This window comes from Ictidomys tridecemlineatus, chromosome 11 (assembly GCF_052094955.1).
Source record: "Ictidomys tridecemlineatus isolate mIctTri1 chromosome 11, mIctTri1.hap1, whole genome shotgun sequence".
In the NCBI taxonomy this organism is placed as follows: domain Eukaryota; kingdom Metazoa; phylum Chordata; class Mammalia; order Rodentia; family Sciuridae; genus Ictidomys; species Ictidomys tridecemlineatus.
In genome coordinates this window covers 16,283,945-16,303,942 of record NC_135487.1, presented here as the reverse complement: position 1 = coordinate 16,303,942, position 19,998 = coordinate 16,283,945, and the positions used below count along the sequence as shown (strand labels likewise).

The 19,998-nt window shown below is 57.4% G+C and overlaps 2 protein-coding genes across 5 annotated transcripts in view; one reads left to right on the top strand and one right to left on the bottom strand.

Moving 5' to 3' along the window:
• Stpg1 (sperm tail PG-rich repeat containing 1) overlaps nt 1-10,455 on the top strand; it is a 40,969-nt gene extending 30,514 nt beyond the window's left edge. For all 4 annotated transcript variants that reach the window (XM_013365117.4, XM_078025609.1, XM_078025607.1 and 1 more), the window contains 4 exons: nt 557-722; nt 7,161-7,351; nt 9,343-9,423; nt 9,783-10,455. In XM_013365117.4, coding sequence (XP_013220571.1) covers nt 557-722; nt 7,161-7,351; nt 9,343-9,419 — 434 coding nt within the window. In that variant the 3' untranslated portion in view covers nt 9,420-9,423; nt 9,783-10,455. The remainder of the gene's footprint in view (nt 1-556; nt 723-7,160; nt 7,352-9,342; nt 9,424-9,782) is intronic.
• A 3,450-nt stretch (nt 10,456-13,905) lies between these two features.
• Nucleotides 13,906-19,998, bottom strand: part of Grhl3 (grainyhead like transcription factor 3) — a 32,791-nt gene continuing 26,698 nt past the window's right edge. The window contains exons 15-16 of the mRNA XM_078025606.1: nt 18,207-18,271; nt 13,906-14,782 (exon numbers count right to left, since the gene is read on the bottom strand). Coding sequence (XP_077881732.1) covers nt 14,668-14,782; nt 18,207-18,271 — 180 coding nt within the window. The 3' untranslated portion in view covers nt 13,906-14,667. The remainder of the gene's footprint in view (nt 14,783-18,206; nt 18,272-19,998) is intronic.

The window sequence follows — 19,998 nt, the reverse complement described above, 5'->3', positions numbered from 1 at the left end:
GAGCAGGGATTGAGCCACTGAGGGGTGCCTAACCACTGAGCCACACCCCCAGCCCTTTTTTTTATATTTAGAGACAGGGTCTCACTAAGTTTCTTAGGGCCTTGCTAAGCTGCTGAGGCTGTCTTTGAACTTGCGATCCTCCTGCCTCAGCCTCCTGAGCTGCTGGGATCACCGGCGTGCACCATGGGGCCTGGTGAGGTCTGTTATTCCTACTCTGTAGAGCAGCATGCTAGGCTTGATCTGAGTCCCCGGCTAGATGTCCTAAGTCCTCTGGCAAGTTATTTAGTGTCTTTGAGTCATTGTGTCAGAATGGAGGGGACCATGCCCACCCTGCAGGGCAGTGAGGACTGGGTGAGCCCAGCGGGGGATGGCCAGGGCCAGTTCTCTGGTGTCACTAGACAGTATTACTCTTAGCTGTTCCGGGCAGCCCCAGCGTTTGACCGTCGTGGGGTGATATGGCCTTCTAGCCCTTAAATGTATCCCTAGGTGGGAGAGACGAATTTTTACTTATTTGAGAAGAGTTCCTTATTCTGTTTTAAAATCTCTTTCTGTTTAGGACAGTATGATGTCAACGAATCCCTTGTGAAGCAGTCACCAAAGTCGTTAATGTCTTGCTTTAAGTCAAAAACCCATCGTGGATTAAAACTGACGTCAACAGGCCCAGGGCCTGGTTACTACAACCCAAACGGTCTCACCAGGGTTCCAAAGAAGACCCATGTTCCGTGAGTCGGGATTGTTCTTTTGCTAGTTTCGTTTTGCAAGGTGGTTCGGGGGCAGTATCCTCATGTGGGCAGAAAGGGGAGACATGTCACTACTGAGCAGGATTCAGTCCCAGGGACTCTTGCAGACACACACAGTAGGTGTTCAGTACCTGCTTGCCCAATGCATAATATCTATTGAGCAACTGCTCTGTGCCAGGAACTTAGAATCTCACTCCATTATCATGATAACCCTGTCGTGGGAATAAATACTCTTACTTCATAGAAGATGCAAGACTTTAGCTCCCGTGAGGTGCCCCAGGCTCAGGACTGTGCAGATCTTCCCACATCCCCCACGTCGTGTGCCGTCCGCTGTGGACAGGGTTCTGTTTCTGCAGTGCAAAGTCTCCATGGAGCGGCAGGACATGGAGGAGCAGGAGGCTCTCTGAGTTTTTGGTCAAACCTGCTGAATCTGAACGTCAGCTCTGCTGTTTGGGGCTGTGGGACCTTGGGCCATATGCCGACCTCTGTGAGCCTCCGTGCCCTACCTGCACAGTGGGGTGACTCCAGCCTGTGGAGCTGCTTTCAAAATTAAAAATGTATGTTAGGCATCTAGGGGTAAATGTGAGCTGATATTAGCACAGGTTTGAAAAGCAGAGGAGACGTCGCATCTTCACGTTTAATACCTCACACAGTCAGATACTTAGATGGTGGTAGAGCTTCTAGAACTATTTGCATAAGGTCAGTCACCCCCTAAGCCCTCCCTCTGCCGCTCCTCCAAGCAGGGCAGGCCCCTGGGCGGGTGTAGCCACTTGGGTCTCTCCAGAGAGGTCAGGCGGGTGCTGGAGGCCACAGTCACAGTGGGTCAGAAGCCTAGGTCACTCAGGGGCTGGCACTACCGAGTATCCCCTGACGGTCAGCCTGGGACGAGGGGACAGGGATTAGGGAGAGGAGCAAGTCCCGAACCTGCCACTTCAGACAGCATCTGGAGAAGGGCCTCGGCCTCAGAGGGCGGCGACGAGGTGAGTCCCTCCGGCCCTGCGGTTCCTGGGGTCTGCAGCTCGGCCCCCCCCTTCCCAGTCTCCAGAAGCAGGCCCCTCCAAATGTCAGAGACTTCCTGCTGCAGGCTGGCTTGGGTCACCTTCACGTGCCAGCTGTCCCCTGGTTGAGAGTGAGCCTCAGGCTTCAGTGCAGACCAGAGTCCGTCTCCTCGGGCTTCTGCAAGGCCTGCGGGAGGAGGAGCTGGAAACAGCTGCGACTCCCTCTCGGTGGACACAGGGGGACTCGCCTCTGCGGCACCGTGTGGTGTCCCAGCCCTCGGTCACCTGGGGTGTGCCAATGAGGAGATAGTCAGCCGTCACTCCTGTTGCAGCTGGCACTGCTCCACATCCCAGGGACACAGAGGTCATCAGGAACAGCTGGGATTTGAAATGGCAGCTCAAGCCCCAACACAAATCTGGAAGCTTCTTCCAGGAAAATGGCCACAGGACACAAGAGAGCAGAGAACCTTTCGTGGTTAGCCCTTTTACCTGGTTGGTTGGATTTTGCTCAGGTTTGGAGCAGCAATTTGAAGTCATTCTCATCATTCCCATCTGGTGGCATTTCCACCTGTCACTCAGCGGGCTCCGTAGGTCTGTGGGTGCTCAGGCGAACAGGATGCCACGTCAGCCAGGTCCTCCCAGGAACAACCCCAGTGAGAGGCAGAGGAGCAGCGTCACATGCTGGCTCTCGTGGGACCCCGGGTCATGTAGCCATACCCCCCACGGGGCACCAGTGGGCCATGGGTGGCCCTGTGTGTCTGGGGTGTCGGGCGCTCACTGGCTTTCTGTGATGCTTCGTGAATGGAGGATCGGGTTCCCAGCAGGGAAGCCCTGTGCGCCGGTCCCCTGTGCAGACACCATGTCCCCGGGCCTCCCTTCTCCACAAGTGAAGAGGGGACCTGCTCACATCTGACGCTTTGGGACTCAGCTTTGTTGGCCATGTCACTTGGGGGAGCACAGAAGGGGGCTGTGAACTGAGGCCAGCCTGGACCACAGAGGAGAGGCCCAAAACGTCTGCTCATAAGTTGACAAGAAAGGACGGAGGTGAGAATCTACAGTTTTACTTAAAAACAAGAAGACAAAATGGATAGGCCTTGGACCATTCTAGAAGAGTGTCCATCTGTTTACGTTGAGCCATGAAGGAGACAGTGGAATAGGAAGGAAAGGCTGAAGGACTGTCCAAGCCTCCTACCTGTCGAGTGCCACCATTTCCCGCTGTGTCCTGGAGGGCAGGGGAACAGGAGCCTGGGCCCCATGGCGGGGGTCAGCCTGGGCACTGTTCCTCCCCAGACACCTGCGGCTTCTGTTCAGACTCTGTCCCTAGCAGCTTGGTCACCTGTGGACCTCCAGGGTCCCCATCCTTGGGGTTACAGCTCGCAAACGCAGCTCGGGGCTCCACTTTCTCCAGGGTGCTGGGACGTGAGGCCGGGTGGACTCCCCCTGAGGAGCTCATCCCGTGTGACCCCCCAAGAGCAGAGCCCAGGGAGCAGGAGAAAGACCGAAGCGCTCAGAGGTGCCCGCTCAGTGTGTCTGCCAGGGAGACCTTGTGGCAGCATGGCAGGGGGTTAGTGCCAGCTCTGAGGTCAGGGCCTGGGGCCTCCCACCGTCCCCACTCTCCAGCCCCGGGGACGGGGGCAGGCAGGTCACTTAGCTCCTGGGAGCTCCGTTCCTTCATCTCTGGGAGTTGGGGTAAGAGCAATGTGACTCATCGCAGTGAACTGGGGAAGAACCCTGGTGACGCGTCGCCAGGATGAGAGGAGGTGGCCGCTGAGCTCGGGTTGGCCCAGTCTGCGAGCAGGTCCTCGCACCCACCTGTGTTCCTGGGGTAGCCCCTGTAGGGCCGATGCCGTGCCAGGGCCGGCAGTGTGCTGTGCCAGCCCTCCTGAGCTCCTCGGCTGGAGAGCGCGTCGCGGGGCGTCGCTGTGCCACTTGCTGACTCAAGGCTAAGAGGATTTATCAGCTTCTGGTGCCAGCCAAGGTGTCCCTTCTCTAGGTCCTGGGTGACTCAGGGGAGTGGGGCGGGTCAGGGCAAGGGCTTTGGAGATCAAAACGGCTCCTCCTGGTGCAGCTTCAAGGCCCACCTGCCTGTGGAGGTGGCGCCCAGGGACGGCCTTCTAACCTGCAGCTGCTTCCTGGAGTCTCTAAGCCCCTGGTTTTGCACAGACACGCTGCGGTGTCACAGCCAGAGCCAAGGAATCAGGCCCGCTGGCCCCGCTCCAATTTGGGTAATTACATTGCACCCCCCTGAAGAACCTCTGGATTTCCAATTAGATATGGGAGGCTTCTTCCCCAGCGACTGTCATCTGTCACCCGCTGCCTGTTGAACAGATACCGCATTCCTCCCCAGGGGCAAATCGCTGCCCTTTAATGTTGAGAAAAATTGCCCCTTCACCCCTCCCAGCCCTGGGAACCCCTGAGGCAGAGTGAATCTGTGCCTGGGAGTGTCCCAAGGGTCTCGGAGGCAGTGACCTGCCGGGTCCTCCAAGCCCTTCATTATTCTGGGCGATTTGCAAGCAGCTCAGCGGGAAGCTGCCAACACATTTCATCCTGTGGGGGGCCAACAAGAGCCTTTGAAAGCTGCTTCCTTTCCGTGGGGTGAGAGCAGGTGGCTCTGCTCTCAAGGGGACGCTCATAAAGCCCCTGACAGAGTTGTGTCGGTGCCCTGGGTCCGGTCTGCATGTCCAGCCCCACCGCCACACAGGGCGCCCCTGGCCGAGGCTTAGTCTTGGGTGGGCCTCAGGGGTCTGGCTCCTTTGCTGCCTCAGTCCTCTGCGTTCCTCTGAGGCTCAGCGAGGGTCCTCCCTGAGGGTCCCACAGCTGAATCAGACACAGTCCCCTTCCCGAGTGGGGCAGGTAGAAGGCTTGGAAACCTAACAGATGGGAACAAAGGAAGGAAGAGCAGCAGGTGTGCTGGCCCAGATACCCCGGCCCAGGAGCCCTCGGGGATGTGCAGCTGTGCTGTGGGCTGGAGCTGGGTCCTCCACCTCCCTGCGGAGGTCGGAGGGGACTGTCCTGGGCTGTCATTCGGGGAGGGCGGAAGCCTGAATCCGAGCCGGCAGGGCAGACGGGTGCTCCTGGCAGAGGGGGCCCCTGGGCGGGGCAGGGACTGCGGAGCAGTGTGCGCGAGGGGAGTGTGTGGGGGAGTCAGGCTGGCTCCAGAGGCCACAGAGCTTTCCCTGGAACCTCTGCTGGGGTCGGTTTGGGGAGGAAACAAGCGAACCAGGCAGGCTCGTGGGTACATGCAGGGTGCAAGGCGGCGGAAGGGCCCAGCCTTCCTCTCCTGGTGTCCCCAACCCCCTCCTGTGCCCTGGGGCTGCGATGCCCTCCCTGCTGGTGCCCTGCTGTGCTGCTGCTGGCCTGTCCTCCCGTCCTTCCCACCTGAAGGTCCCCTGCTTCCCTTGCAGGGCACCTGCCACCCTTCCAGGGTGGGCTTCCGGGTTCCCCAGTGGGAGCTGCTGGTCTCTACCCCACACAGAGTTTTAAACTCCGTCCTAACCCGTGTCAAAAAGCAACCCGAGGAAAGCGGTGGTCAGTCCCACCCTGCTGGGCGTCAGGTATCACTGCCGCCATTTCACAGACGAAGAAACTGAGGCTTGGGAGGCCAGGGGACTTTCCTGAGGACACGCCGCTGGCGAGTGGGGAGGGAACCTTCTGTCTGAGCGCACAGCTGTCCTGCCTTAGCTGTCAGGAGCCATGATCGAACTCTCAGGGGACTGTCCAGCCCTCGAGGACATTCAGGCCTGGGCCTTAGCCCAGAGCCGTGTGGATGGAGTCACACACATGGCTGGTGCCCCTGAAGACCCCCAGCATCGGGCTGAGGGTGCTGAGCCACCCCTGGCCTGCAACACAGAGAGGAAGGGACCTCTCGGGCTCGCCCTGGCCACCAGGTTGTGGCTCAGCTGCTGCGGCCTCTTGCGGGCCACCCTGCGCAGCAGAGCAGACGCCTCATGGGCTTCTCAAAGCACAGGGTGGCCTCCTGGGCTTGGGGCAGCCCTGACCGACAGGCAACTGTGCATGGCCAGCTCCTCCTGGCTGTCATTCCAGGACTCAAACCTGCCTCTCAGAGGCCAGTCACCCACTCACGGAATTTCTGGGGTGCTGCAAAGAGGGAACCACGGCCAGGCCAGGAAGAAGGGGACAGGTGTCGGCCACACCCTGGGCCCAGTTCTGTGCAGACTGGGGTGGGAGCGAAGGGAGGCAGCGCTCCTCCTGTTCCTGTGGTGGACATCTTTGTTCTAAACACAAGTGTCCCGGTCAGCTGTCCCCCATCGCAAGACGTGAGCCCCAGGCTGGGTCAGGGCAGCTTTCCTTGGCCTCCGCAGCAGTGCGGATGCCCCCTGCCTCCGGGTGGCTCTGAGTGAGGCCCAGACCTCTCTCTCCTGAAGCTCAGCTGCTTCTCCGTGGTGCTGCAGGACCATGACCACGGCTACTCTGACTGAGCACCTACTACGCGCTGGTGCTTCACATGCCTTTCTCTCTTCATCGCTCCACTGTGGTGAGAGACCCTGGGAGAAAGTCTGGGGACAGGCAGGAGGAGGCAGCGCTTCCTCTGACACCCCCAGGACCCCTGGCCACCAGGAGAGCTGCAAGTGGAGGCCTGGCGAAGGGTCACAACTGGAAGGGATGACAGAGGCCACCCTGCCCAACTCCCTCAGTTTACAGACGGAGAAAGGAGAGAGTGCGGGGGCTTGGACTCCGCCCGGACCCAGCTTTCTGTGGTGTCTCCAGGCCAGAGAGAAAAGGCGACTCCTCCTCCCCGAGGAGGCAGGGGACAGAAAGCAGGGCCGGTGTCGGCTGGGTCACGAGAGCGCTCTGGATCCCGCCCAGTGTCTCTCCAGGCCTGGATCTTGCCTTTCCAGGAAGAGATCCAGCAGAATTCTGGAGCCTGAAGCTCTGGAATCTCGGGGCCGTCTCTAGGTGCCTGCTGGTCGTGGGATAACACACCCCTGGGATGCGGGACGCCTCTTGGCCTCGCCTGGCCACGGCAGGCAGTGCAGGTAGACCACCAGCACTCTTCCCGTGGAGCCCACCCGAGGCCTTAGAACTCTCCACAGAGCTCCAACAGGCGCTGCCGGTCAGTCGCCCCTGCCCTTCCTGCTGGGCGCAGTAGCCAGAGCTGTGCCAGGGCGTTCCGAGCGCTCGGCTCTAGGCCAGGCCCTGTTCTGTGTGCTGCCGTGTTTGAGCTGCATCATCTCATTTAACCCTGGCAAGAGCCTCCGAGGTGGGTACTGCTACGATCACCCTCGTGGAGATGAAGAAACTGAGGTCCGGGGGCCCAGGGCTCAGGAGCAGCCGAGCCGGGCTCTGCCAGCTCTGCCGCACCTTGCGGTACCCTGGTGCCGTGGGGCTCTGGGTGCTCTAAACGTGGGCACTTCCCCAGCAGACCCCTCGACTGACCTCTTCCCATTTGTCTTTTCCAAAGGAAAAACCCCACGCTGAACTTCTCTGCTCAGCCTCTGCCTCTGCCCCTGAAGCCGTCTCTGCCAGGCCCGGGGCAGTACGAGATCGTGGACTACGAAGGGCCCCCCAAGCACTTCATCTCTAGCGCCTCGTTTGTGTCCAACACCAGCCGGTGGACAGCGGGGCCGGCCCAGCAAGGCCTGCCCGGCCCAGGTCAGAGCCCTGTTCTGGGGGATTGTCACCGCCAGCTCCTCTGGGATTGTTGGTCCTCGAGGCCGTTGAACGCCGCTGGTTTATGGGCTGTTTGCTGAACAGGTTACAGAGCGAGAGGAGATTTGGGAGACTTGGGAGATTTGGGAGTCTTCAGCTCACGTTTTCAAGAGTATACAAAGATTTTGTTTTTTTTAAGGTGGAAGGGCTCTTGGAGGTGATCCAGGTCAGGGATTTATAACCAAGGACTGGGAAGGTTCGAGAGGTCAAAGACAGGCACTAGGTAGCCAGTGACTCTGAATTCCCTGCAGACATTATTTCCCGTGGCGAGGGGCCATGGCTTTTGTCAGATTATCAGAAAAGTTCTTATTCCTAAATATCTACACGCCATGCCGGGTGTGGTGGTGCACGCCTGTAATCCCAGCTACTCGGGAGGCTGAGGCAGGAGGATCACAATTCAAGGCCAGCCTGGGCAACTTAGTGTCTAAAAATAAAAACAGAGGATTGGGGATGTGGCTCAGTGTTACGACACCCCTGGTTCAGGGCCAAGAACTGCAAGAAAGAAACAATTAAGCCACTGGTCCAGTCTGGCCAAGGCATTTCACAGGCAGGGACACCCGCAGAGCGAGCTACACACAGGGCCTCTGTGGCAGGACAGAGGCCTGGACACCTTGCTCATGGCGACCAGGGACCGTTCAGTGAACTGCTCTGCAGCCAGCCCCACCCCCATCCTGCAGAGGCACAGTGACCCTCCCTCACATGTGGGATCCTTGGGAGCTGATGGCCTGAGGGCTCGTTCGGATGGTGACCTGTGCTTCCTCACCGAGCTGTAGCTCCCTTAGATCCCTTAGCTGTCACCACTCTCTGACCACGGCCAGAACTCGTGGCAACAGGGACCAACAGGTGTGACTGGGTGGCAGGTGAGTGGGAGAAAGGCAAAGTTAGGCGAGTGTCGAAGAGGCTCCCACCCTGGGAGACTGAGGTGACAGTCGTGTGTCTCCCAGAGGCTCCAGTCTGGTAGGGGAGATATACCCAACCCCCCCACACACACAGGTGAGGGAAATGGGAGGGGACAGGGGACGGCCCTCGTCCTAGCTGGGGCCTTTGGCAGACCAACAAGACAGCAGAGGGGTGACCCCAGGGGCTTCTAGTCCGCCCAGGAGAACGTGGCGTGGCCCACGGAGCGTGCTACTCCCATAAGAGGTGAGCTCCAGGGACCTTGGGATGGCCTGTCTGACCTGGCCCTGTCCCCTAGAGCTTCGTCTGACAGTGGGCACCTGACCCTCAGGTTGGGCTGTTCCTGCTGCTGGGATGACCTGCTCCATTTGGACTTCCCTGAGGGGTCTCTGGTGGCACGTGCAGGCGTCGGCCTCGGGTGTGCGCAGGTGTCCTGGCTGCCGTGGGTGCCCCTGGGCAGCTTCCTCAGAGGACATCCCTGGGCCCCGTTAAGAAGCCGGTTTCAGAACGGAGCACCGCAGGCTCTGGTTCCCCAGCCCTGCTTGGTCCTCGTTGCTCACCTCCCAGAGGACCGCGTCTGCAATTGGCTTTCCTTTTCCTGGAAATTTCCGAACTTAATCAAAACAAAATCTCACCAAGCTAACACCTTGGGTCTTTAGGAATTTTCCTTTAGATATGTTTTTCAAATTTCTAGAAGACAGTCTTGCAAATTTTGTTCTGTTAAAGAGTTAAACAGAGGGTTGGGCCGTGGCTCATGGCAGAGCGCTGGCCCAGCCTGCACAAGGCCCGGGTTCGACCCCAGCACCACAAGACAGACACCAGACAAAAATGTAAACAGGAGAAACAGTTCCCCAAGCCAAGTTCAAGTCCAGCTTTGGCCAGTTAAGAGCCAGGTGACAGGAGGCCATTCCCTTCCTCCCTCTCTGTCTCCTCCACCATGAGACACAGGGGTCCCTGGGCCTTTCCAGCCTGAGGCGGGAGGCCAGAGGACCCAGGGGCCAGCCTCTCCCTCTCATGCCGTCTCTTTATGCCCTCAGCCACCTACAAGCCGGAATTCCCGGGAAAGCAGTCGTTCCTCTACAACGAGGACCACAAGTGGATCCCAGTGATGTAGTGAGGTAGCCCCGCCCGGCCCTCCCCAGGATATTCACCAGGAGGGACCTGTGTTGCATGTGACAGCTGATGACCTGCCACTCTGGCCCAGTGCTACTGCAAGGGGCTGCCATCACCCTTGCCTGCCCCCCTCCCAGCTCCACCAGTGTCCCCAGCAGGGGGTAGATGGAGCCCCAGGCTCTCCCCCAGGCACTCCGCAGGCTGGCTCTGGCCACTCACCTCCTGAAGCAGGGCCTCCAGGGAGGAGATGGGTCCACCTGACAGCAGCCCCCAGCTGTCTGTGGAGCAGGGGTTGGGGGTGGAGTGTGCCCCAGCATGGTGCCGTCTGTCCAGCCTTGGCTTCTGGACCCCTTCTTGATTTCAGAAGCCAGGAAGACCCAGAGACACCTGTGGCAGACAGGAAGGTGCTGGCTGGGCCCTCGACTCAACTAAGACTTCATGTTGCACCTTCAGGAAGAATCTGGAAGCTGGCCACCAGGGCCCTTTTCTTCGTCACCCCCCTGGAGAGCTGCCCGGTGGTTCACAGGCTTGTGTGGCACGTGTGACAGTCCCTTGCTGGAGCCAGAGCCCTGGACGGAGCAGTTCCCAGGGACAGGGAGGCCACACTGTGCCCTGTGCCACCAGCTCTCTCTCCCCGTGAACTGGCCCCTGCCTGAGCCTGGGCTCCATCCCCCCCTGACCTCCTGCTTGGGTGGCAGAGACAGACTTCTTGACCAAGTTGGACGCCAATTTTAACAGATCTCTTCTGGCCTGCATAATTTCTCCTCATCAAGAGGGAGGGGCTACTGCAGAACCACGGAGAAGTGGAGCCCACCACAACGCCCCTCCTCGCTCACTCGGCCTTGCGTGGAGTCTCTCTTGCACCTCCCCCAGCCCCAGCCCTGACCCCACAGGTCCTGGCCTCTCACTGCTGCACCCTGGGCCTTCCTGTTAGAACTGGCTGCTGATGGGCTCTCCCTTTGGGGGTGGATGAAGAAGAGGGAGGGAAAGGAGGGAATAACATTTTCAATTAAACGGAATTCTTGCTTCTCACTAAAGCCGGCCTTTTGGTGAACTTCAGACTCCTGCAAGGGCCCCGTGGCCTTGGAGTGACTGAGCAGCAGCCCACAGGGTTGTGGGAAGAGCAGAGAGGTTGGGGTTTAAAGACAGAATCACCTTGTGCTTCCCTCTGCACTTCCCAGGGCTCAGCTTCTCCAGGGGAAGAGCTGGGGTGGGACTCGGGGGCTCCAAGTTCTGACACTTTCAGAGGCTGAGCAGACCATGCATCGAGTGCCACAGGTCAGGTGGGCACCGGGACTGCCGCGAGATTGCCGCTGTCTCACGGGGCACCCAACACCACTCAGCTCCAGCAAAGTGGTGCTAGAGCTGAAGATTTTCTACTAAATTCAGGGAAATCCTTTTTTTTTTTTTTTAGTATAGGGGATTGAGCCCACAAGTGCTTCACTACTGAGCTACAACCCCAGACCTTTTAGATTTTTATTTTGAGACAGGGTTTCATTAAGTTGCCCAGGCTGGCCTCAAACTTTCAGTCCTCCTGCCTCAGCCTCCAGAGTGCTGGAATTATAGGTGTGGGTCATCGTGCCCAGCAAGCCCAGGAACTCTTTACTATGGTAAATCTTTTAACATGAGATATGGACAACTATATTCCAATGTGAAATAATTATTTGAGTTAAAGGAAACTCTTTTGGGGGTCATTGATTGTCCACATTTATGCTAGAAGTTCTGTAAGATTCTTCAAAGCTGACACACACAAGTCATCCTTTGTTTGACCTAGGATCTTGACACTGGGGCCAGATCCTGAGGCCTTGATTTTAAGCTTGCTCTGACCTTGGGTACCCTTTGTGGCTTAGCAGGTGACTGGCTGCTATTTGCTGGGTTTGGGGCTGGTGATATCGTATAGGAAAACCACAAAGCCCTCTTGACCCTTCAGAGCACTCTGCCAATTGAACTGTCTCTCCAGTGACTCCCTCCAAGTGGGCCAGGAAAGAGACCTGAGGAGAGAACAGCAGGGCGGGCCGGCCAATCAGAACCCACGTTCTATGGCTGACATACTGCCCTGAGGCCCTAAGCCCAAGGTGCTGTCTTGATCCTCCTCCTCTTTTAAGATGTCCCAGGCTGTTCACAGCTGCATCCCCTGAGGTTTCCTACCCGCAGCTGGACACCAGGCTCACCTCAAGAGGGCGCTGTTGCTGGGCGTGGTGGCACACACCTGTCATCCCAGTGACTTGGGAGACTCAGGCAGGAGGATCACAAGTTCAAAGCCAGCTTGGTCAACTTAGCAAGACCCTCAGCAATTTAGCAAGACCCTGTCTCAAAATATAAAAGGGCTGGGAATACAGTTCACTGGTAGAGCACCCATGAGTTCAATTTTCATTGCCCCCGGCAAAAAAGGAAAAGGAAGGAGCCATTATAGGGGCCATGCTGAGAGCATGCGCAGGCTGCAGCCCTGGGAGTTCTGACTTGGCCCATCACTGGTGTCTTCACTGAAGTTCTGAGTGTGACTGCAGTGTACCTAGCTAGTGTCAGGATACACTAACAGTAAAGTATTTCCCAAATTTCAGTGTGCGCACAAATCACTTGGAGATCTTGTTAAAATGCAGGTTTGGTACGTCTGGGGTGCGGCCTGAGATTCTGCATTCCCAACAAGCTGCTGGGGGAGCCCCGTGCTGTTGACCTTGGTGATTCCTGCTGCGCAGAAGAGCGGGCAGACCCAGGGGCTGCAGAGGCTCCAAGGCCTGTGGAGTGGCGCCCTTTAGAGCAGTAGTTCTCCACCCGAGGTTCTTGATGGCGTGCTGGGGTCACCTGGGGAACTCACAAAGTGCTGACATCTGACCCCACCCAGGGTCACTAGCTCATTTAATTACTCCAGGGTGGGGTCTGGGCAGGGGGGGCGGGGGAGAAGAGGGTGAGGAAGAGGGCCAGCAAAAGTGTCAAGGTGATTCCAACAGGTGATCAAGATTGAGAGGCAGCACTTTCCAGTTCCCAAGTGGCTCTGGGAGGGGAGCTGGGTAGGAAGCTCAGAAGGAAAGCTGAGCACCTACTGTGTGCTTGCAGCCTGTGTTACTGCTCAGCACTCAGGGGGTTGCTCTTTTTTTTTTGAGATGGGGCCATGTTGCCAGGCTGGCCTCAATTCGCCGCCACCCTCCTGCTTCAGCTGGGATTATGGGTGGGTGCCACCACATCTATCGGCCTTCCTGTCATTTAACCTTCACACTTCACTTTTCTCTGACCTCTGGAGTGATGTCACAGCACTAGTGAGGCCTGGGCGGGGCAGAGTAACCCTGGATGTTCTGCAGGGTCCCTCCGGCAGGGCCACAGGAGCCGTGTTGGAGCCTGATCCGTGACGCTGAGCCTGTCCTTAACATTTTGAGATTTTGTTCAAAGTGAATTTTTTTTTGCCTCAATTTTAAAAGACGCTACATTGTACTTTTACTTAACTACTTTACTAAGCTCTTTGGTACCCCTTAATTTTTATGCCCAAGGCTGGTACCTCACTTGCCTGACCCTGGTCCCAGCCCTGACTCTAGGCAGGGCCTTGGGAATGGAACCATAAACCCTGGTGGAGCTGCAAGGTCCTAACAGGAATCTTGGTTTTCAAACTTTAAAAAGAGTTTTGTTTAGACAAACATTTTTTTTTTTTTAAAGAGAGAGTGAGAGAGGAGAAAGAGAGAGAGAGAGAATTTTTAATATTTATTTTTTAGTTCTTGGCGGACACAACATCTTTGTTGGTATGTGGTGCTGAGGATCGAACCCGGGCCGCACGCATGCCAGGCGAGTGCGCTGCCGCTGGAGCCACATCCCCAGCCCTAGACAAACATTTAAAAGAAATCTTAATATGTAAAAGGCAGAGGTGGTGGGATTGAAGGCAGGGAGGTGCTCAGGGATGCATCCCCTCCCCCACATCATGACCCTGAGGCTCTCGGGATGCCAGCATAGACCACCTCCTGCACCTCCCAAGGAAACAGGCTGGATGCAGCGGTGGGAAGGGAAGAGGAGAGGAAGGAGGGAAGCCTTGCCTTGTGGTTTGCTCCCCAGGGCAATACAGGGCTTGGCCTATAACCCCCACCGTGGCTGAGTTCAGTGCACCAACTGATGTCACTGGCCATGCTGTTGGGAGAGATGTGCACCGTCACTTTATGAGCCAGTAGGAGCTGGCCCCAGAGGAAGCAATGGCCTGGAGGGGCACAGAGATGATACAAGAAGCAGGTCATGTGGCTCCCAGACCTGGGCTCTGCCCCCTGGCCCCAGCTGGGAGTTCCTTGCCATGGCCATTCTGGTCCTTCCAGGCCTTTATCTCAGTCAAGGATCCTAGGGTTGTCACAGTCATCCTGGTGGGACCATAGGGGCTGCACGTCTGTGCTCACCTCCATCCTGCAGCCCAGGGCAAGGCACTCCCGGGACAGAGCCACTGCGGAGAGGAGAGAGGCTCATCCGCCCTGCCCCTCTTTTTGCTGGAAGACCCTCAAAAAAGGAGTGAATGCAGCGAGTGAGGTAATACATAGGGAGCCTTTTATTACTAAATACCATGAGTATACAAAATGCATAATCGAATAACAGCTAAAAAAAATAGTCCAAGAAATGTGAAATACACATTTTTTGAAATGATAAAAATGTATCCATGAAAAATATAAAACGTTGCATATATACATACAATATATTTATATATATAACATAAGTGAAACTTGTGATAAGAAATGTGTACAGCAGCGATGGCAAGGTGGTAGTGTTGACAGCGGTCACTTTGTTCCAGAGCTCTGTTACGTACATCTCGCCTTGAGAAGTCAGTGAGGAAGAGGTGTTGCCACCACAGTGTCTTTTAAAAGTCATTTGCACTGAAAATCAAGCATTTTCAAGTTAACTGACCAAAGGGTGAGAAGTCTGAAGTTGACGGAAGAATCCGGAGCAGGCCATGCCAGGGTTGGGCGGGCCATGTCAGGGTCCAGCCGGCTGTGCGGCCTGTGGGGGAGGGCTCCACCTCTGAAGGCAGCCGGCAGGGGACGGTGAGGAGGGACCGGCCGGGAGGGTGTTGACCAGGGCGCTGCGTCTGGTGGGCGGGCACTGGCAGGATTCAAGCAAGGATGGAGTTCGGATCGGGAGACCCTCGGAGTCCCTTCTGGCTTGACGGCTGGGGTCTGTGACTTGGGGGCCACTTCCCTCAAGGAGCACATTCAAGTAACAGCACTGAGGCATGCAGAGAGGCTGGGTGTGGCACGGGCCACTTCCCGGGTCTGGGTTTGAGGGCGTGGGCCCTACAGCTCCTTCAGGATGATCTGAATCTTGCCGTCCAGCTCCCCCATGTCCAGCAGGAAGGCCACATGGTTGCTGTAGTGCTGGATGATGTTGTCATCCATGTTGACCAAGATCCTGGAAGAGATGAGGCGGTGTGGTTGGAACATGCCAGGGGCCTGCATCCTGTCCCTCTGAGGGACACAGAGGACAGCCACATTTCAGGCACCTCACAAACTGCCTTGGGGTCCTGCCCACCAGCCTGCAGGGTGGTAATCACAGTCCCCTTCACAGGAGAGTGGCCAAGTCAAACCCTGCCACGCTCAACCTGCTGCACATGCACATGGGTGCCTGGGAGTGACATGCAGATCTGGGGGAGACAGTGTCCCCTGGTCACCCAGTAACCACAGGGTCACACAGGGAGTTCAAGTCAGGAGGAGAGAGGCTCATCCGCCCTGGCCCCTCTTTTTGCTGGAAGGAGTTCAATCTCCTGTGATTGATGTGCCACTCAGGTATGCCAGCCACACAGGAGGCAGATGCCACCCAGACCCTGGCTTGGTGTTATCCCCTGAAGCTGAAACCCCAGGACTAACTCTCCAGACAAGGATCTGGCCAGCCTGACAAAGACCAAACTGTCACCTCCTGTCCATGGGCCCTTATCATCTCCAGCATTTGCTGAGGATGTGCCTCCCTCCAACACCAGGGCCACGTGGAGATGAACTGGATCGTCACCCTGTCCGCCAGGAGTGCGGGATCTCACAGGCTGGGAGGAGGAGTCCCCACAGCTGTTACTCCAGTTCACAGGCAAGGAAGCTGGGGTTCAGGGACACAGTGATCTGCCCATGGTCACACGGTTAGGAGACGGCAGGGCTGGGATCCGAATCTAGACCTTGGTTCCCACCAGGGGTGGAGCCCCACAGATCCAGGCTGGGAAGTGGCAGATGCGAGGAAATCAAACTCTGGGTGCGGGGAGAGCTCGGGGTGAGCTGAACCTTCTAGGGCAGAGTGGAGGGTCTGCTCTCACAAGGGCTACACAAGAGAGGAACCGCAGTGAGGACAGCAGTGAGGGTCACAGCCTGTGTCCAACTGTCCCTGCCAGCACCAGCCTGCCAGGCTGCTTCTTCCAGGGCGAGGCCTGGCCTGTGCCGCCTGGGTGCTGCAGCCAGTATTGAGTTTCAGGATCCCCTCCTTGGGTCCTGCCTGGAGTTTCTGCATTTCACAGAGGGATCTTGTCTGGGGGCTGGAGGCTGGGAACAGGCCAGAGGAGACTGCCCAGGGGGTGGGCGCTGGGTGGCCTTTCCCACAGTGGTGCTGGCAGGTGCCGGGCACCATGTAGGTGCCTCCAGTCCTGTGTCCTGAACACTGACTCCCTCCACCCGGCGGGGCCTTCCGTCACCAGGGATCACGCCCTCCCCTCTCAGGACGATGACAAGTGGGTCCCGAGTGGCAGGGCTTGTCAGGGACCGCTGTCACTGAGTGCGGGCCTCTGGTTACTTCCCAGCTTCCAGCTGCCTTCTGCCCTGGGTCAAGTTCAACCCTTGGCCAGCTGCCAGCAAAAGCGGTGTATCTGTTCATCTTTGAGGCGCTCAGCGGTGCTGGAAGCGATCCTATCTACCTCTGCGCTGGGCCTCCCGAGGGTTTGCAGGAGGCGAGCAGCCCGCTTAGGACTTCTCGTCCTCAAGGACCCCAAGGGGGACTGCAGATGTGCCCGGCGGTATTTTGTCAACATGGATGACAACATCATCCAGCACTACAAAATCTCCCCAATGTATTTTGGGGAACATTCTCATTTAGACATTTCAGACCACCCTAGGGCTGAGGTGGTGGGGTATGGGCCGCCTCTGCAGGGCCACGGAGGGATGCCCCAGGCAGCCCAGCCACAGCCCTTACTGCACATGACCCAGCAGTCAGAGGGACACGAGGAAGAGAGATAAAATGGGGAGGGGCTCATGCTCGGCTTTAGGCAGGTGGGGATCCCCTGCGGTTGATCTTGTAACCACCTGCCTAGGACCTCAGTTTCCTCATCTGTGGGCTCCCTTTGAGCCCACACGTCGCCCGGACATTATTTAGCCCAGTGCCCGTCTGCAAGAGGGTTCTGCCGCCGGAAGTGATTGTAATTGGGCTGACACAGTTGCCTGGGCTTACGGGAAAGCCTCTGAGGACCCAGCCAGTGGAGCAGGGGTGGGCACCCCGTGGCCACCGCCTTCCCCTCCTATACAGGCGGTCCCCGGGGTGGGACGTGTGGGAGAGACCAGCACAGGTGGGGCTGGAGCAGGGGACGTGGGAGTGGCCCTGGGGGACGTGGGGCTGGGCTTGTCTGGGCAAAACTGAGCCACGAAGTAGATTCGGCTCCAGAGAGCGTGAGAGCCTCAGTTCGAAACCGAAACTTGGGGGAAATAAAAACACACGTGCGAAAGCCCTCGGGTCACTTCTACAACCCAAACCAAATGGGGCCTTCCCAGGGCCAGGGTCCGAGACCTTCCCCCAACCGCAGCCTTCGTGGGAGGCTGGTGGAACCAGAGGAGGGGAGCCCAGCCCTGGGCCTGCTTAGCGGAGGCCTCTCTGCACGGTCTTGAAAAGGAGCACCCACAGACAGCAGCCACAGGGCAGCGCCACCCAGGGCTACTCAGAAGAGCCCCTGAAGCCAGACTGCCCAGCAGCGGGGTCAGGCCTGAGCTGTGGGCAGAGGCCCTGCTCCTGGGTCCTCTGGGTTGGAAATAAAGCAGTGACAATTCCTCACTGCCCCTGCTGGGCTGGTGAAGTGACTTGGTCAGGAAGGGTGGCAGAGGCCCAGCTCACAGCTCTGACCAGGCGACTGATGCCTAGGAGTCAGAACCTTCTGGAAACCAAGGGGTCTGCTGATCCCCAGGAGCCTGTGGTGGGTGCCCAGGCACTGCCCAGCCCTCTCCCTGGGCGCCAGAGCTGCTCTCCCTCTACCTAGTCCAGCCTGGAGGTGAGGTGGAGGGGGCCCAGGGAGTGACCCTGGCTGGGCACCCTCCACACAGCTCCCAGTCCACAGCTCCCTCTGCAGGCTCAGGGCCAGCCACGCTGTCCTGCCCCGGCTATCTGCAGCAACTGTGCTAGGCCGTCCTCCCTCTGGGCCTCCATTCCCCGGCTGAATGTCCACTGCCCTGAACATGGCTCATCACCTCCGAGCCTCAGTTTCCCTGTCTGTCGCACTCCTAGTGCAGCTGTGAGGGTTAAATGAAATATGCTCAGCCCACAATGACACACAGGAGGTGGCCCAGTGACTGGTGGCCACTGAAATCATTATTACCATCATCAAATATCTTGGTCATTCAGTGGCCTTGGGATTTGAACTTGGGTCTTCTGATGTTTAACTCTGTACTTCCTCCTACACCCCAGGAGGTCATGTACAACGACCCTCCTCCTCCCCACTCCCCTCCTCCCACTAGTGACCAGTGTCTGGTCTCTGCGGATAGAAGGGAGACCCCAGTGGCCTTGGTCTGATTGTCCCCCATCCCCCAGCCTCTCCACAGAGGCCAGGTATGAAGTCTCCTCACGCTGAGCAGCCAGTGTGAGGGCCGAAGTGGGCACTCACCCCCGCTTGCACTTCTTGTAGACTTTGTAAATGTTCTCTTCGGGGAACCCGTACTTCTCAGAGATCTGGAAGAGAAAGGTAGGGGATTCACTGCCTGCTGCCCAGCCCAGGTCTATACAAGTCTTCTAAACACCATTGTTTTTCACATGCTGATTGTAAATTTTATGTATGTATGGAAAACATGAAGAAAATTAAAAGCATTCATCGTCCTATTTCCCAGAGATGAACACCCTTCACACCTTGGTGTACGCCTTCCCATGTACACAGACAATTTCGTATTCACATAGGTGGTTTTGTACCACTTTAAACTTATCACCATAGGATGAGCCTTCCTAATGAGCATCTCCTGTTGCCCTTACCTCCTGCCTAGTGCCAGACACATGGATGGTCCAGTGTTCAGGGTGCACCATTCACCAGCTGGGTGGCTGTTATGGTTTGGATGTGAGGGTCCCCCAAAAGCTCATGTGTGAGACAATGCAAGAAGGCTTAGAGGTGAGATGATGGGTTATGAGAGCCTCAATCCAATCAGTGAATTGATGCCCTGACGGGATTCACGGAGTGGTCACTAGGCTGGCTGGGTGTGGCTGGAGGAGGTGGTCCCTGGGGTGGGCTTTGGGGTGTGTATTTTAGGAGATGAGTGGAATCTGTCTGCTTCCTGCCGTCACATTCCCAGCTTCTGTTCTGCTCCACCTTGAGCCCTGAGGAATGGAGCCAGCCTTCTATGAACTGAGACCCCTGAAACTGGCTTTTCATCCCCTAATGGCTCTTCTCAGTCCTTGGGTCACAGCAGCGGGAAAGCTGACTAAACAGTGGCCCTGTGCAAACTGCTCATGGGGACAGTAGAGTGCACCTCGAGGGTGGCTGGAAGAACTGAGTCAATCCAGGTAAGACTGAGGACAGCTCCCCGCACCCAGCAACGCCTGCGTAAGTGGCCACAGCCCCGCTTCAGAAGGAGGGAGGTGGGGTGCACCTTGCCGTGCTGGGGGGGGACCCGAAACTTGCCCCCTCTGGGCAGGAACTGTGAGCTCAGCTGGGGGTGTGCCTGTGAGCCCCCAGACAGGCAGCCAGGCCGGAGGCCTGGAACCAGGTCAGCTGGCCCCGCCACATCCCTAGTGTCGCTGCTTGCTCTCCAGACAGGAAGAACGCTCCGAGGCCTGCGGAGCTCCTGCAGCCCACGCCACCACGTCTCCCCAGAGCTCCCAAGGTTTCCTTTTGGCAAACAGATCCAGTCTGGTCCCAGCTCTGCCTCCTGGCGTTCAGAACATTGAATAGCTCCCTTACTTCCCTGAGCCTCAGTTTCCTCATTTGTAAAGTGAGGAAGTAACGTGCAGTAAAAGGTGTCCACAGAGAGCGTCTGCCCATGACACTCACATAAAGGAGCAGCCGGTGCCCGTCCCATGCACTCAGGGGTGCGCCTGGTTCAGTGGAACTGGCCACCTTGAGCAGCATGGCTCAGGTCAGGACCACAGGGAGCTCGGCCCCTGGGGCATCTTAGGAAGAAGATCTGGGCTCGGCTCTTCACTACTCTTCCTCTTTGGGGGACAGTCCTGGGGGATTGAACCCAGGGGCGCTCTACCATGGAGCTATAACCCCAGCCCTTTTTATTTTTTTTAATTTTGAGATAGGATCTTTCTAATTGCCCAGGCTGGCCTTGAACTCAGACTCTTCTGTCTCAGGCTCCTCTATAATTACAGGAGTACACCACCACACTCAGATCCCCAGTTACTCTCTCTCTCTTTTTTTGTACCAGGGATTGAACTCAGGGACAGCCACTGAGTCACATTCCTGGTCC